At 38.8% G+C, this 17975-nt stretch overlaps 1 protein-coding gene across 1 annotated transcript in view; it reads left to right on the forward strand.

Moving 5' to 3' along the window:
* The first annotated feature begins 3700 nt into the window (after nucleotides 1-3700).
* tm9sf3 (transmembrane 9 superfamily member 3) overlaps nucleotides 3701-17975 on the forward strand; it is a 43933-nt gene continuing 29658 nt past the window's right edge. Inside the window, exons 1-5 of the mRNA XM_062058680.1 lie at nucleotides 3701-3961; nucleotides 4551-4746; nucleotides 7553-7675; nucleotides 16672-16832; nucleotides 16932-17009. Of these exons, the coding sequence (XP_061914664.1) occupies nucleotides 3869-3961; nucleotides 4551-4746; nucleotides 7553-7675; nucleotides 16672-16832; nucleotides 16932-17009 (651 nt within the window). The 5' untranslated portion in view covers nucleotides 3701-3868. The remainder of the gene's footprint in view (nucleotides 3962-4550; nucleotides 4747-7552; nucleotides 7676-16671; nucleotides 16833-16931; nucleotides 17010-17975) is intronic.

Here is a 17975-nt window from a genome sequence, read left to right on the forward strand (position 1 = left end):
ACAGACTTTTTAATTGGTCAAACGGTGGAGGGCGGGGCATCGAAATGAAAACAATAACAATATTTCAGGGCTGTAAATCTAATTTTGAAAGGAGCATATCCCGGCTGAACTACTGTTATCAGTTATAAAGGTATTCGAAAAGCAGAAAAGAAAAGGCAGATCAACTGGTCTAAAATGGGGGTCTATTTAAAGGCTAGAGCAGGGGTCGGCAACCTTTACCACTCAAAGAGCCATTTTGGCAAGTTTCACAAATTAAAGAAAATAATGGGAGGCACAAAAAAAAAATTAAAATTTAAAATGAAAAACACCGCATACAAAGCTTAAATTGCTTTGTGATATGTTAACCAGGGGTCTCAGACACACGCACCGGCACGCACATTAATATGGACAATTAATGTTAGTGCGGCCCGCGACTTTTGAATGAATGGCGCTTGATAGCGTCATACTTGCCAACCCTTCTCATTATTTCCGGGAGACTCCCGAATATCAGGGCGTGATGGCACTGTTTTTGGCGCCCTCTACAGCCTGCCCAAACAGTGTACCTGCTCGACCACATGTAGAAGCTTGCTCATGCTCACGAAAGTGACAGCAAGGCATACTAGATCAGCAGCCACACAGCTTACACTGACGGTAGCCGTATAAAACAACTTTAACACTGTTACGTTACAAATATGCGCCACACTTTGAACCCACACCAAAAAAGAATGACAAACATATTTCTGGAAAACATTTGCACTGTAACACAACATAACACAACACAACAAATACCCAGAATCCCATGCAGCACTAACTCTTCCGCTCAACCGACGCACGGAGGGGGGGGGCTGATGTGTGGGGGGGGTTGGTGGTAGCGGGGTGTATAATCTAGACCGGAAGAGTTAGGGCTGCATGGGATTCTGGGTATTGGTTGTGTTGTGTTTATGTTGTGTTACGGTGGGATGTTCCCAGAAATGTGTTTTTCATTCTTTTTTGTTGTGGGTTCACAGTGTGGCGCATATTTGTAACGTAACAGTGTTAAAGTTGTTTTATACGGCTACCGTCAGTGTAAACTGTGTGGCTGATGACTAAGTATGCTTTGCTGTCTCCTACGTGTGTAAGTAAAAGCTACATACAACATGTGGCCGGGCTGGCATGCTGTTTGTAAATGCTATATAGGACAATTACTGCAGTCCAATTAGGGCACGCCCTTAATTTAGCAATTAGAGTGAAAATAGGATTATATTTGCCCTGGGAGTTATCTAGGAGAGGCACTGAGATCCATAAATCTCCTGGGAAAATCGGGGGGGTCGGCAAGTATGCAGCTGAGCCGCATCAGAGTGGTCAAAGAGCCGAATGCAGCTCCGGAGCCGCGGGTTGCCGACCCCTGGGCTAGAGTATACAAATGAGTTTTAAGATGGGACTTAAATGCTTCTACTGAGGTAGCATCTCTAACTGTTACCGGGAGGGCATTCCAGAGTACTGGAGCCCGAATCACAAATCTTAAAGGCCTACTGAAACCCACTACTACCGACTGATAGTTTATATATCAATGATGAAATCTTAACATTATAACACATGCCAATACGGCCGGGTTAACTTATAAAGTGACATTTTAAATTTGCCGCTAAACTTCCGGTTCGAAACGCCTCTGAGGATGACGTATGCGCGTGACGTAGACCGGCGAACACGGGTATGCCTTCCACATTGAAGCCAATACGAAAAAGCTCTGTTTTCATTTCATAATTCCACAGTATTCTGGACATCTGTGTTCGTGAATCTGTTTCAATCATGTTCATTGCATTATGAAGGAAGCTGAGCAAGCAAAGAAGAAAGTTGTCGGTGCGAAATGGACGTATTTTTGTAACGTAGTCAGCCACAACAGTACACAGCCGGCGCTTCTTTGTTTACATTCCCGAAAGATGCAGTCAAGATGGAAGAACTCGGATAACAGAGACTCTAACCAGGAGGACATTTGACTTGGATACACAGACGCCTTTAGAGAACTGGGACAACACAGACTCTTACCTGGATTACTTTGATTTGGATGACAAAGACGCAGACGTGCTACTGTGAGTATGCAGCTTTGGCTTTTTTTTGCGTATGTACGTAACTTTTTTAAAATATATAAGCTTTATGAACCTTGGGTTAGGTGAACGGTCTTTTGGGCTGAGTGATTGTGTGTGTTGATCATGTGTTTGAATTGTATTGGCGTTTTCTATGGAGCTAGGAGCTAGCAGAGGAGCTAGGAGCTAGCATAACAAACACGCAGGTGTTATTATGCAGGATTAATTTGTGGCATATTAAATATAAGCCTGGTTGTGTTGTGGCTAATAGAGTATATATATGTCTTGTGTTTATTTACTGTTGTAGTCATTCCCAGCTGAATATCAGGTACCGTGAGTATGCAGCCTTGGCTGCTAAACATTCGATAACTTGACCGTATGTGCGCGTCACGTACGTAACTTTTTAAAAATATATAAGCTTTATGAACCTTGGGTTAGGTAAACGGTCTTTTGGGCTGAGTGATTGTGTGTGTTGATCAGGTGTTTGAATTGTATTGGCGTGTTCTATGGAGCTAGGAGCTAGCAGAGGAGCTAGGAGCTAGCATAACAAACACGCAGTTGTTTTTATGCAGGATTAATTTGTGGCATATTAAATATAAGCCTGGTTGTGTTGTGGCTAATAGAGTATATATATATATGTCTTGTGTTTATTTACTGTTGTAGTCATTCCCAGCTGAATATCAGGTCACCCCCGGCTCTCACAGCATCTTCCCTATCTGAATAGCTTCAACTCCCCACTAGTCCTTCACTTGCACTTTACTCATCCACAAATCTTTCATCCTCGCTCAAATTAATGGGGAAATTGTCGCTTTCTCGGTCCGAATCTCTCTCACTTCATGCGGCCATCATTGTAAACAATAGGGAACTTTGCGTATATGTTCAACTGACTACGTCACGCTACTTCAGGTAGGTGCAAGCCTTTTTTTTATCAGATACCAAAAGTTGCAATCTTTATCGTCGTTCTATACTAAATCCTTTCAGCAAAAATATGGCAATATCGCGAAATGATCAAGTATGACACATAGAATAGATCTGCTATCCCCGTTTAACTAAAAAAAAATCATTTCAGTAGGCCTTTAAACAGGTCAATTCAGGTGTCAAACATTTATGAGAATATTGAATAGTTTATAATTTAATTGAAACATGTAATTTTCACACATAAAACATATTCTTAATGCTCACTTGGGCTAAAATGTATTGGGAAATTCATATCATTAAGAAACAAAATCCCAATGTAGTCCAAATCCAGTTTAGTCAATTTTGTAAATTAAGATGCTATACTTTTTTTTTTTTTTTTTACAATAGCTTCATTGTGTTTGCCCTCGTATCCTGTTTCCACGTCATGTCAACGGATGTATTGACTTTATTGACTTTTCCCGTTAAAAGTGAATCCTGCATGTGCGTCCTTTGACATGCCGCACTTCAACGCATGGAATTGTCAGTAATTCTTCAGGTTGACACGGACTGTAAACAGATCCACTTCCTTCCAACTGAGACACGGTTGTCGTACCAGATTGTGCAAACGTGAAGCTCCGGTTTTGGCAGTCGGATGACGTGGCTGAAGGTTGCGGAAGATGCGCCGACAGCGTTTCGTAATTCACCGCTTGAGTCACCGCTTTCCAGTGTAATTAGATGAACCAAGCCACGTGACGCACCTCGGCCAATCGGGTCGTGCCCGATGAGCATTCGGCGAAAACACTTACGCTATATGCGTACGAGTCGGAGAGCGTCCCAAAAATTGCCTCTGTCATACAACCAGGAAGAAGGTGGGATAGCCGCGCGTTGCTAACATCCCCGATCTTTCTGCACACTTTCTTTGTAAAGAAATGGGATCATCCAGGTGGAAGGTGGCAGCCGTGGCGTTCCTCACTTTTGTGGGCTCCCTTTTACCTGTCGAGGCTGATGAACACGAACACACAGTAAGACTGCGTTTGAAAGGCCGATTCTTCAAAAGAATGGACGTTTTTGTGAAACATGCTAACGTTCTATTAGCTGCGACGGCGAGCCGAAGTCGAAGCGTAGATACGAGTGGCAGTTGTTGCGTTGTTTAGCGTTTACGTCAGGCTACATCGAATATATTGCTAACCTGCTGCTAGCTAGCTAGCATCAGCACTGCTAGCATGTTAGCTTCCTTGCTCCTCCAGCATTTTCTAACCAAGCACTCGCCGGCGGAAACAACTCTCAAGTTTGACTGGCTCACGTAGGCGTTATTAGATCTTGTAATGTCAATTAATGTCTGAATAGAAACTGTAGCAAATAAATGACACAGTCCATTAGAAACCCAACAAGTGACTGCTTTTTATACGTACTGTAAACACTTAGTTTTTTAACGTCAGGCCTCATCATCGTCACTGCCTTTGACTCTTACTTCTAATGACTAACTAAATCAAAGAATGTTTCTTTACACATTTACAAAAATGACTGGTGTTTGATAAAATGTCAAGAACAGATCAATGAAAAGTGTATGGTGCCATTGCATTCATAATAAGAGTGCTTCTTTTCTTACAGTACACAGATAAGGAGGAGGTTGTATTATGGATGAACACAGTGGGGCCTTACCACAACCGACAGGAGACGTACAAGTATTTCTCTTTGCCCTTCTGTGTGGGCTCAAAGAAGACCATCAGTCATTACCATGAGACTCTCGGAGAAGCCCTGCAAGGAGTGGAGCTGGAATTCAGCGGCCTTAACATCAAGTTCAAAGGTATTCTACTCCACCCTGCACTTTTAGAGAATGCGGTTTTTGTCCCCGACACTCTTTAACGTTCAAAAATAATGTTACGCTATTGAATGGAGACAAGTCAAACACTAGCGCCAAGTAGACAACCTCTCAGGCTGAAGCTTGTTCCTTTTAGACCCCCCACAAGCTCATTGATTGGCTTTCTGGGACGGCCTTCTTGCCAATGTTACAATGATTGACAAAACACTGCAGCTGACCAATCAGCAGTCAGATGTGAGATAAGCGTGAGTTGGCCTCTACACGGCAATATGAATCACGAACAAGTAAGGCAATCAAGAATAAATCAATCAGAAGCTATGTTTTTGACTGAGGGAATAAGTATGCAAATTGCAGCTGAAGTTTATTTGTGATTCCTGGTAGCGAACTGGCTTAATTATCTGTCTTTAGTTCTAGCTGGTATGGTTCCTTTTACTGTATTTTTCAGACTATAAGGCGCACTTAAAATCCTTAAATTTTCTCTAAAATCTGAAATTCCGTTCCTGGTCTGACTTGATGGTCTGACTTGATGAATAGATTGCTAATATTAGTCTTCTATGTAAATGTAAATACTCCAAACCAAAATGATATGGTTTTGGGCATAGTAATAAGTACAGGATCTTTGGATCGTGATGTTGATAAGAGACATTATTGGAATTGATAAAGGTTAGGATAGCTGAATTCTGAAATAAGTCAAATTTACAAAGGACGAGTGTGATCAGAGCAAACACAAGAATGGCATGTTATGCTGGTTAGTGGACAGGTGTAGGCGATAGATACTACATAGAAGAAGTAAGGAGACTCAAGTTATAATATTGGTGCATTAAAAAGTAAAAGTCTTAGGCTGATCTGAAGTGACAAGACAAGAAATGTGTCAGTGTATCTTAGGTCCTGACCTTTTGAGGCTTGTTCACCAGTTTTAACGATGTCAGTATTTTATCAGTCAATATTTTCTTGAAGAGCAATCATGATTTTGACTAAAATAAAACTACAGTGGTACATTGGTTTTCAGTTCCAAAAAGGTCAGAGGACTGACCTGTACAAAACCGGAACCAATTTATTTCATAGGAAATAATGCACATCCATTGAATATATTCCAGACACAAAAACATATGAAACACCTTTTTCAGTGAATTTGTATAGTTTTACGTGCATAAAATAATGTCAAATGCATATGAATGATGAATGAAATGGACAATGATACTTAGGCCTGGGCAATATGGCCAACATCTTTTTGTTCATGTTTATTTCCAAATTTTCAAAAAAGACAAACAAAAATAACAGAAATAATTTAATACAAGTTTTGCTTTTATTTGATCAAAATCTAGTGGATAGAAAAGAGACAAACAATGCCACAATCCACAGGATACATAGCATAAACATAAACTGCATTTTACTCTTGGCAAAATTCAAATTTTTTATGAAGTTATTTTTTAGAACAGATTTGTATAGAATAACTTTCAGGAAACTAAGTGAATAGCTGCTAAGCAAATAAGCTAACTAAGTAAATAATTACTGTTCTGAATAAAATCTCCACACAAAATGAATAATACTGATATTAAGAGGGTGCTGTTGTTTTCGTAAGTGGATAAACATAAGCTTTTTTCACTGTAAATCGAGGCACCACATCTTTAGCTATACAGAGCAAGCACTTTGGTGATATTTCGCCATCATGCTCCTTATCACACATGGTGCTTTGTGTAAATGATTCTACAAGAGTAAGATGCTTTTAGCAGGAATGTATTAATTTATTGCTGCGCTATTGTTTGTTTAATAAAGAGTTGCAATTCTCCCACTTGCCTTGATGTGTCGGTTTCAGACTTTTTGAAACAAACTTTGTTTTGTGCAGTTACTTGTTCCATGTATGTTGCATCAAATCCAAACCACTAAACTGGCCCTAGTGTGTGAATGTTGTCTGTCTATCTGTGTTGGCCCTGCGATGAGGTGGTGACTTGTCCAGGGTGTACCCCGCCTTCCGCCCGAATGCAGCTGAGATAAGCTCCAGCAACCCCCGCAACCCTGAAAGGGACAAGCGGTAGAAAATGGATGGATGACGAGTTGTGACCACACAGTTCTCTTATTGGGAACTAGCTTTTCGCTCTCTATTGTGCGAGCAGTGGCCATGTTGTTGCGATGTGTGTGAATGTCCGCTTAAAAAATTAGGGGTAGAGCGAAAGCTCCCAGGGGCTAAAAACTTGTGTTAATCAATACAATTGATTTATTGCCCAGTTCTCTCTTGCATTTCTTGTAGTGTTTCTCACCTTCTTTATCAAGTGCTGGCATTTAAAAAAAATTTGGCTCAATGATGGGGTATTTTCCAGCCATACTGAATAAAAAAAGCATAGCGACTCATGGTTTTAACTGTGTTATTAGTTAGCCAAGAACCACTGAAGTCAACCGGTGATGATGTCATATAGGTCAGTGGTCCCCAACCACCGGGCCGCACAAGAATTTAAAAAAAATAAATATATATATTTTATTTTTAATTTTTCATTAAATCAACATAAAAAACACAAGATACACTTACAATTAGTGCACCAACCCAAAAAACCTCCCTCCCCCATTTACACTCATTCACACTCTTTCGCAGAAAAGGGTTGTTTCTTTCTGTTATTAATATTTCTGGTTTCTACATTATATATCAATATAGATTAATACAGTCTGCAGGGATACAGTCCGTAAGCACACATGATTGTATTTTTTTATGACAAAAAATACATCCACTAACAGTGGATGTATTTCTTTACGCAATTTTTTAATGCCCCACAAAAAATTGCATTTTTCACACCCGCAGATGAAGTCTTGCAGATGACATATTGTGAAATCGACCTGGACAAAGCCAAACGGGATGCTTTTGTGTATGCCATAAAGAATCACTACTGGTACCAAATGTACATTGACGACCTGCCCATCTGGGGTAAGTAACAATCTATCTCATCTCTGTCCAGAAAAATGTTTACGGTGGAACCGCTTAGGTCACCAACTTGTTTGACAACTCAATTCCCAGTCCACCTTCTCATGTGATATTCCTAGGGGTGTCAAATAATGCGTTAACTGTACATTTCAATAACGACACACATTTTTTTTAACGGCCGATTAACGCACACACGTCCTTTTTGACCCTCGGGCCGTGCCGTAACGGGGGAAACTTGGCTGCAGTTCACTGCTTAGTGATAAGACCCAAGCGAGCATAAATGGAGAAAGAAAAATGTACATTATGGAAATATCAGGTTCCAAGCCATGGCAAGTTGTTCTCATGACAAGAAAAGACAATTTTCCGCCAAGACGACATCACTGCAATAAATTACTGCTGTGCATTGTTCAAATGTTCAGGTGGTGCTTAGCTGGGGACGTCGTGGCGCGGTTGGGAGAGTGGCTGTGCCAGCAACCTGAAGGTTCCTGGTTCGATCCCCACCTTCTACCAACCTCGTCACGTCTGTTGTGTCCTTGAGCAAGACACTTCACCCTTGCTCCTGATGATTTCGTGGTTAGGGCCTTGCATGGGAGCTCCCGCCATCAGTGCGTGAATGTGTGTGTGAATGGGTGAATGTGAAAATAGTGTCAAAGCGCTTTGAGTACCTTGAAGGTAGAAAAGCGCTATACAAGTTTAACCCATTTAACATAACTTGCGTGTATAGATTATAGTGAGGGTGCATTGATTACATACAATTTAGATTGTTACTGTGACTGCTTAAAAAAAAAAGCGCTACGCTATACATCTGGTTTAACTACATTAAAAATAAAAATGTCTTACATTACGATCATGCTTTGTCAAAGATGTTTTGTAATGTTATTCTGTGATAAGAAATGCTAATACATCAGTTGATAAATATGGGGGGTGGGGGGTGTAAATTATTTTCTAACATGTTCTGGACGAGTCCAGAATTACAGAAGGATTTACAGGCTGAATATTACATTCTATTAATAAATAGAGAAGGTTAGCTTGTACAACATGTATTGTACATATTAATGCATTTATTCAGGTAGAAATATCACATTTTACATTAGCAAACATCTTTGACAATCAAACCATCCATCCATCCATTTTCTACCGCTTGTCCCCTTTCGAGGTCGCGGTGGATGCTGGAGCCTATCTCAGCTGCATTCGAGCAGAAGGTGGGGTACACCCTGGACAATTTGCCACCTCATCACAGGGCCAGCACAGATAGACAGACAACATTCACACACAGGGCCAATTTAGTGTTGCCAATCAACCTATGCCCAGGTGCATGTCTTCGGAGGTGGTAGTAAGCCGGCGTACCAGGAGGGAATCAAACCATGATTGTTACAATCCAAATTTTGTGTTATTAATGCGTGAAACTGGCATCTAAACATGGCATAGCTCCTGCTCTGAATGTAAGTGTTCCTAAAGCATAAATACAAATTCTGTATTTATACAAAATATAAAATCTGGCAAGACACCAACCCAGTGCAGGTCATTTTTTTTATTTTCATTAAAAGCGTGTTTATGTCCTTTTTGTGTTGAGCTGGTTAAAAAAGGCATAATGTTTAAAACACATTTCATTAAAGCAAATTAATTGTCCAGTCATGATGTTAAAACTTGAAAATTATCCATCTAGGGCAGTGTTCCCCAACCTTTTTGTAGCTGCGGACCGGTCAACGCTTGAAAATGTGTCCCACGGACCGGGGAGGGGGGGGGGTATTTTTATTTTATTTATTTATTTATTTTTCATAAAGAAATACAATCATGTGTGCTTACGGACTGTATCCCTGCAGACTGTATTGATCAATATTGATATTTTTTTTATTTTTATTTTTTTTTTTTTTTTTTTTTTTTTTCTAAACAGTTGTTGAAAATGTGCTATATAAATAAAGTTGACTTGACTTGACTTGACATAATGTATATATTGTGTTTTTTATGTTGATTTAATTAAAACAAACAAAAAAAACAACATTTTAATTTCTTGTGCGGCCCGATACCAATCGTACCGGTCCGCGGCCCGGTTGGGCACAACTGATCTAGGGTACACTTATTAATGATGAAAAATGATATCTATCTGCGATTAATTGTAATTAATTTTGAGTTAACTAAGAACGATGTGATTATTGCGGTTAAATATTTTAATTGACAGCCTTAATTATTACTATTATCATTAAAACTAACGATTAACTAACATATACACATACCTTCTCAGTGGCCTAGTGGTTAGAGTGTCCGCCCTGAGATCGGTAGGTTGGAGTTCAAATCCCAGCTGAGTCATACCAAAGACTATAAAAATGGGACCCATTACCTCCCTGCTTGGCACTCAGCATCAAGGGTTGGAGTTGGGGGTTAAATCACCAAAATGATTCCCGGGCGCGGCGCCGCTGCTGCCCACTGCTCCCCAAGGGGATGGATGGGTCAAATGCAGAGCACAAATTTCACCACATCTAGTGTGTGTGTGACAATCATTGGTACTTTAATCTTTAATATATAAATACATTGTCAACTGCTTTTCTCATTAAAATTGTTCCGTAAATATGCAAACAGGTTGTATTATCATTAACTTTCTCATTCTCACTAAGCAGTGTGGTGAAATTTTACTACTGTCTAGTCTAGTTACACAACATTAAAACATGCCCACAATGACAGAGTGCTCAATGAGCTTCAAAATAAAAGCATGAAAGTAATACCCTGCAGTCTACACACATTTGTTTTTCTTTTTTACATTACTTTCTTAGATTATTTATATGTGTACATATACAAAACATTAGTTTTGTTGTAGTCAAGCTATACAATACAAATACTGCAGCAGCTGGTAGACAATTAGTGGCCAGTCAAACCTGTCTAATGTGACCACTCAAAAGAAACTGCAAAAGTGACTCTATAGACCGTCGGCCACTATATGCAGGTTGCTTAGTCATTGGTCAACTTCCAGCAGCTCCGTCCCATTTCCTATTCTTCTATTTTATTTGAATGCTGCAGAAAAAATTTACCAATTTCAGAAAGATGCGGTAAAGCGGGACAGATGTCACATAGGCCAAATATGTTTGGTTGATTGTCAGAATAAAACGGTCCGTATTTAATAATACATTATTCACCTTTTGTAAAAGCAGAAAAATCTGGTGACAAAAGACAAATACGCTATACACAGATCATCACGCGCTGTGCATAGGGTCACGCGGTATGTGGGGGTCCCCATTTTGCATGAAGAAGCACATGTAAAATGTCATTTATTGAATGACAGGATGCTTCTTATGAAATTTCACTGAACATTAATTCTTAGCCCCTTCCCACTCTTTGAGATCGTCACCGTGCCCTGTGGCGCGTTGCATGAATCCACTGAATTAAAAAGACAGACGTAGTGGGTTTGATCCCTGACAGAAGATTTGCCAGGAAGATTAACACATGTATGTGTTTATTATGGTAAAGGAGAACTGCACTTTTTTGGAATTTTCCTATTGTTCACAATCATTATGAGAGACAAAAAGACCAAAGTTTTTTTTTTCTTTTGTATTCTCAAATGTAAACATTGGCTTGTTCTAGGTGGCTAGCAATGCAGCTAATGGGAGCAATCAATTTTACCTCTAAGTCACTTTAAAAATGCATTAAAAAAACGTCGACAATACTTCATTTACATTCTGAACCTGTGTAATAAACTGTAGCGCCATTGTTATTGTAAGAGCGAACACAGAGGAACTCTTTTTCTATCGTAGTAACACATCGGTGTGCTTCAGTATTGGCCGTAAAAGCTCACTATGGCGAGAGAAACTGGCTTCTACGTCAGCACGAAACGCGTTTAAGTTTGTAATTCTAACTGCGATAGAACACCAATCTGTACTAACTGAAAAACATGAACAAACATATTAGTGTCTGTAAAGTATTAGCCCACAATTCATGTTTTGTTTGTACACAGCTGAACTAGCCAGAGAGCGTATGTACTGTAGTTGTAATGACACGCTTGGTGTGCTGCGTGTATTGTGATTGATATTAAAGTGAGACTCACTGGATGGACATTTGTTCGTCTGGTCCAGCTGGCCCGGGATATTTCCAATTGATTTTGTGTAAGCACGCCATTTATGTCGAAATAGCTTGTCTCCAAAATCAACAATTTCTGCTTCGAGTGACTTTTTCACCTCACTCTGTTTCCGTCTGCTCCAATGTTTCACCCTATATTGTGCTCACTTCTATAAGCAGTAGTTCATCCTCAATATATTTAGCTGTCAAAATATAAGATTATGAATCCTCATTTGTCCAAAAATAGTCGACTTCGTTGTCTGTTGCCAAGTCTGCCATGAGTAGAGCACACACGCGTGTTTGATTCTGGAAGTAGGAACACAAGTTGTTGCCAGAAGTCAGACGGGATTTCTGGAAAGAGAAATCAATGCGCAGAAGAAATAAATCCCGGAAATGATTAAAATGATCAAAATACGGTAAATAATGAACATATTACACATTGTTATGAGCGTGTCTGTTACTACATTATATTATATATATATATATATATTATATATATATATATATATATATATATATATATATATATATATATATATATATATATATATATATATATGGGCAACTAATACTTATGCTTAGGGCCCCAATTTAGCCATTGGCTAAACTCTGTATTTATCCATTGTGTTATATATAGTCTGTTCAGTCGGTTGGAATGATTTAATCCCTCAGTAGTACATTTTAATTGTTGTTTTTAACAATTAGATGCGAGGGTGCCACACCCATAGCTGCTCAAACAGGTGTATTAGAATTCTCATGTTGCATTGCGGGTGTGGTGCAGTTCAGAGGTGGGACCAAGTCATTGCTTTGCAAGTCACAAGTAAGTCTCAAGTCTTTGCCCTCAAGTCTCGAGTCAAGTCCCGAGTCAAGTCCAAAGTCAAGACGAGAAAGTCTCAAGTCAAGTCCCAAGTCCTGCATTTTGAGTTTCGAGTCCTTTCAAGTCCTTTTAACCACAGACTAATATTTTTACACAGATTGTGTATGCTTTTAAAACGCTGTATTTATTTATTAAAACAAGTGCATTTGAAATTGCAGGAAAAAAAATAGTGCTGACATTGCAATTCATAATAGCACTATTAACCAGTCATTTTAATAGTTTAAACAATTTTAAACATTTAACTCATTCCTTTACAGCAGGGGTGTCAAAGTCAAATGGACGGAGGGCCAAATAAAAAATTTAGCTACAAGCCGAGGGCCGGACTGTTCGAATGTTCATTGAAAAATTTTTAAATGACGCATATAGTCTAGTGAACCTAATTGAACCTACTGAAAACCTAACAAATATATTCCAATATGATCAGATAAATAAAGCAATATTTTCTTATGGCTCTGTCAGTAATCTTTAATTTTCAACAGACACAAAAGACAAATTTCCTTTATATAAAAATCCCCATAACATGAACATTAAATGAAAGAAACCGGTATTCAAGGCACCATCAGTAGCCTATATTTTCTATTTTAGCAAAAGTGGGCTAAATTTACTTCAAAGAAAAAAACAATAATAGCAATTTTCTATCATCCACTCAACTGAAATATTTTTAAAATATAATTAAATTGAAATACAATAAAATAAAGTGCAAAAATCTATAAATCAAAAACAACACTTTGTTTAAGGAGAAGTAACATGCAGTGAAAACAAATATTAAACTTTAACTTTTAAACTTGAATTGAGTAAAAACTCTAAATATGTGATTGCACAGTAATGTTCACATTAAACCCCCCTCCTCCCTCCGTGGGAGGGAGGCGAGTTGGGTGCCCGAAACCCCCCGCTGGTTTCGGCCCGCCCCTTGGCGCGCGTGGCACGGCGGGCTCCGCGACCCGACGGCTGGCCCTCGTGGCTTGACGGCGGGCGCGTCCCGACGGGCCGCGCGTAGGGGTCAAACGCAGAAGTCTCAGGGCCTCGTGGTGAGGGGGTGGCCTGCGGGTTTCGGCCCGCTTGACCCCCCCGCTCCGCTTGGCGCGCGCGGCACATGACGGGTTCCGCCACCGACGCTCGGGCTGCAGCCCGACGGTGGTGCGGGCCCGGCGGTGACGCGCGGTTTGGGGAAACAAAGCAGAAGTCTCAGGGCCTCGGGGCCGGGTTTCGGCCCGCCCCCTTGGCGCGCGTGGCACGGCGGGCTCCGCGACTGACGGCCGGGCTGCAGCCCTTCGGCCGGCAGGCGCGTCCCGGCGGGCCGCTCGCCCCCTTTCGGAACCTTGGACCGGCATCCGCTTGGTGCGTGTAAAAGATCTGCGGTCTGCGGGCCGGTTCTAATAATAAATCAAGATCATCCCAAGGGCCGTAAAAAACCTTCTCGCGGGCCGGATATGGCCCGCGGGCCTTGACTCTGACATATGTGCTTTACAGAATAAACACATTTGCAAAAACAAACATTAACATACTATTGGTTGCATTTTATGAAAATAACATTACCACAAAGTTGAGAAGGAGCAAAGATCTTCAATATTTGTATGTGAGAATCACAAAGAAATCTTCCAGGGGAGGATGACCCCCCTACAGGGGTTTGGTTTACAAACTTTCAGCCCCACCTAAAACAAAATTCACCAGCCGCCACTGTTTATGATGCATTCTCATTTTAGGCAAAGTATAAGACAATACTTTCTTAACAGTATAATTGTAACCAGGAATAAGTCTTCAAGTAACAATATTCAAATACTAACATTGTTGGGTAAGACAGCATTTGGTTTTATTCTGAATCCAGTGAAACAGATTGGTGGTTTTAGCTGATATAAAGACTTTCAGGTGTTTATATATGTTTAAGTATTTGGCAGACGCTTTTATCCAAAGCGACATACATAAAAAATAGATATAAAACAATCACTGTAAACATTATCATTTAAGGGAAGAATGTAATACAAAATATCAATACAAAGTGTCAAGACAGAATAAACTCTCTGCTGCTGCAGCAACAGAGTTACAGTCTATAGGTCCCTAAAATATATAGATATCTAATGTATTCATACATTGTTTATGTAGGATATACGCATGTATATATAATCTAATCATATTGTTCCTTCAATTTAAAAATAGCTGACCGTTTTTTTCCCCCTTCTCTGGGATTATATTCCCAGTTTTGATCTCGGACGTCTGGTCACTTATAGCGTATAAGAATATTATATTACTGTTAAGCAAACTATGAATAATAAAAACGCCAAAACATGTGTCCGTTATCATAACTACACGTATGACAAAAAAACGCGTGAAAATCAGTGGTATTCAGTGAGGTAAGATGAATTAAATTTGCTGACAGTTCATTGCTCCTGCCAAATGAATTGCACTGAGTGGAGCGGATCACCACTCCAAGATGGCGGCCCCGCGTCTCGTCTGCGCCAGTAGGCAGTAGCGCTCAATGCTGCGTACCCTTATAAGATGTCTATGGTTATAACGTTAGCAGTGAGTTTGCAGCCTCACTGATTTAACTACACAGCAAATAAGTCATGTTACTTAGCCAATAAACGTTATCTTACATTCAAAACTTACCCTTCTTTGTGCAACTTCAAATGTCGAACGAAGTTGGAAGTTGTTGCGTCTCCGTCTGTAATATTCGAACTGCGTGATTTGCATAAAGCAATTCGTTTTTTGTTGACCAAGTCGTAGTTTTTATACCCGAACGAAACCAACTTTGGCATAATTGTTTCTCACTGCCGCATTGTTTGACAACTCATGTTCGGTGGTTGTCCTGCAATTGGATTGGATGAGAGCTGTGTGATGAAAACAACGTAGATTTAATTTGATTGGCTGTTGTACTGACAGCACACACGCTGACACGCAGCACACACGCTTATAGACACAGACGTATAAAATGAAAGATACGGAGTGCTCCCAAATAACTTTTTAAGGTTTGGGTTTTGGGAAAAGTAGCAAGTCATGTCAAGTCAAAAGCCTCAAGTCCAAGTGAAGTCACAAGTCATTGATGTTAAAGTCTAAGTCGAGTTGCAAGTCTCTTTACATTTTGTCAAGTCGAGTCTAAAGTCATCAAATTCATAACTCGAGTCTGACTCGAGTCCAAGTCATGTGACTCGAGTCCACACCTCTGGTGCAGTTACTGTTTTTTGTGTCGTGTGGTGCAGTTACTGTTTTTTGTGTCGTGTGTGTACAGTATTTACCGGCAGCAAAGTGATATTGCAATAATATTGATTTTGTCCTCAGCTGACAAGTGTATTTATCTTTTGTAAAACAGAAATGTTAAGGCTAATGCTTTATAGCCAAAAGCAGCTGAAAAGGGGTTTATTTGTATTGGACACTTTCTAATATCAACTTACTTGAAAGTAGATAAAAGCTTCTGAAATGTGTTGATGTTGGGTTGTAGACTGAAGTATATTACAAAACTCACTACTGGTGTTAATTTTTAAGGACTGACCATGATTGTTGAAGACACTGGTGTGAATGATTCAGCATTCTATTTACAAGTAGAATGTTCACACCTAAGTCCAAATACCATCACTATAGAAATATGCAAAATTGCTGCCTAGTATTATAACCCACTATGTCCTTATGAGAGTCTGTGAATTACATAAGGATAACATATTATCCATAAATGTAGGATTATATGTATTTGTGTCAGTTATTTTTTTATTTTTTATTTTTTTTAATTTTTTTATTTTTTCCACATTCATCCATTCACACACACATTCACACATATGGCGGGAGCTGCCATGCAAGGCCCTAACCACGACCCATCAGGAGCAAGGGTGAAGTGTCTTGCTCAAGGACACAACGGGCGTGACGAGGTTGGTAGAAGGTGGGGATTGAACCAGGAACCCTCAGGTTGCTGGCACGGCCACTCTACCAACAGCGCCACGCCGTCCCCTTATTTGTGTCAGTTTAATAGCCAGCGTTAAAATATGTTTCACATATTGACAGCATGGTATCTCAGTACTTTATGGTATATTTGTTTATCTCAGTACTTTATGGTATATCCGATGGGATATTTCATCCACATTGTTTTTTCCAGGTATTGTTGGCGAGGCTGATGAAAATGGAGAAGACCACTACCTCTGGACATATAAAAAACTAGAGATCGGCTTTAACGGCAACAGAATTGTTGATGTAAATCTTACCAGTGAAGGCAAAGTCAGACTAGTGCCCAACACAAAGATTGCAATGTCCTACTCTGTGAGTACTGATTGATTTTATTACAATTTATTTGCCTGTAATGTGAAACATGTAAACACATACAGCAGTTCATCTAAATGTCCCTAAATGCATACACAGGTTAAGTGGAAGAAGTCAGATGTGAAGTTTGAGGACAGATTTGACAAGTACCTTGACCCATCATTCTTCCAGCACAGGGTAAGTTAAATATTTAGTTTAGGTCACGCCTCACTTTTAAGCACATTGCATTGATGTGAGGGTGTAGGGTAAACCTGTCTTGGTACAGGTTGAACTACGTCGCTGAATAGATTTTGGTCTTGTCCACACTGCAGGTCAATTCCATTTTTTTTTTTGCCCATATGCAACCTATATCTGATTTTTTTCATGTGAAGTAAAGTGTGTATATATATATATATATGTATGTATGTATGTATGTATGTATGTATGTATGTATGTATGTATGTATATATATGTATATATATATATATGTATGTATGTATGTATGTGTATATATATATATGTATGTATATATGTATATATATATATATATATGTATGTGTATATATATATATATGTATGTATAAATGTATATATATATATATATATGTATGTATATATATATATGTATGTATATATATATATATGTATGTATATATATATGTATGTATGTATGTATATGTATATATATATATGTATGTATGTATGTATATGTATATATATATATGTATGTATATGTATATATATATATATGTATGTATATGTATATATATATGTATGTATATGTATATATATATGTATATATATATATGTATGTGTATGTATATATATATATGTATGTGTATGTATATATATATATATATGTATATATGTATATGTATGTATGTATGTATGTATGTATGTATGTATGTATGTATATGTATGTATGTATATATATATACATATGTATGTATGTATGTATGTATGTATGTATGTATGTATGTATGTATGTATGTATGTATATATGTATATATATATATGTATGTATATATATATATATATATATATATATATATATATATATATATATATATATATATATATATATATATATATATATATATATATATATATATATATATGTATATATACACCGCTTTTTCTCTAGTGACTCAAAGCACTTTACAT

The sequence above is a fragment of the Entelurus aequoreus genome, linkage group LG09, assembly GCF_033978785.1.
Source record: "Entelurus aequoreus isolate RoL-2023_Sb linkage group LG09, RoL_Eaeq_v1.1, whole genome shotgun sequence".
Lineage (NCBI taxonomy): Eukaryota > Metazoa > Chordata > Actinopteri > Syngnathiformes > Syngnathidae > Entelurus > Entelurus aequoreus.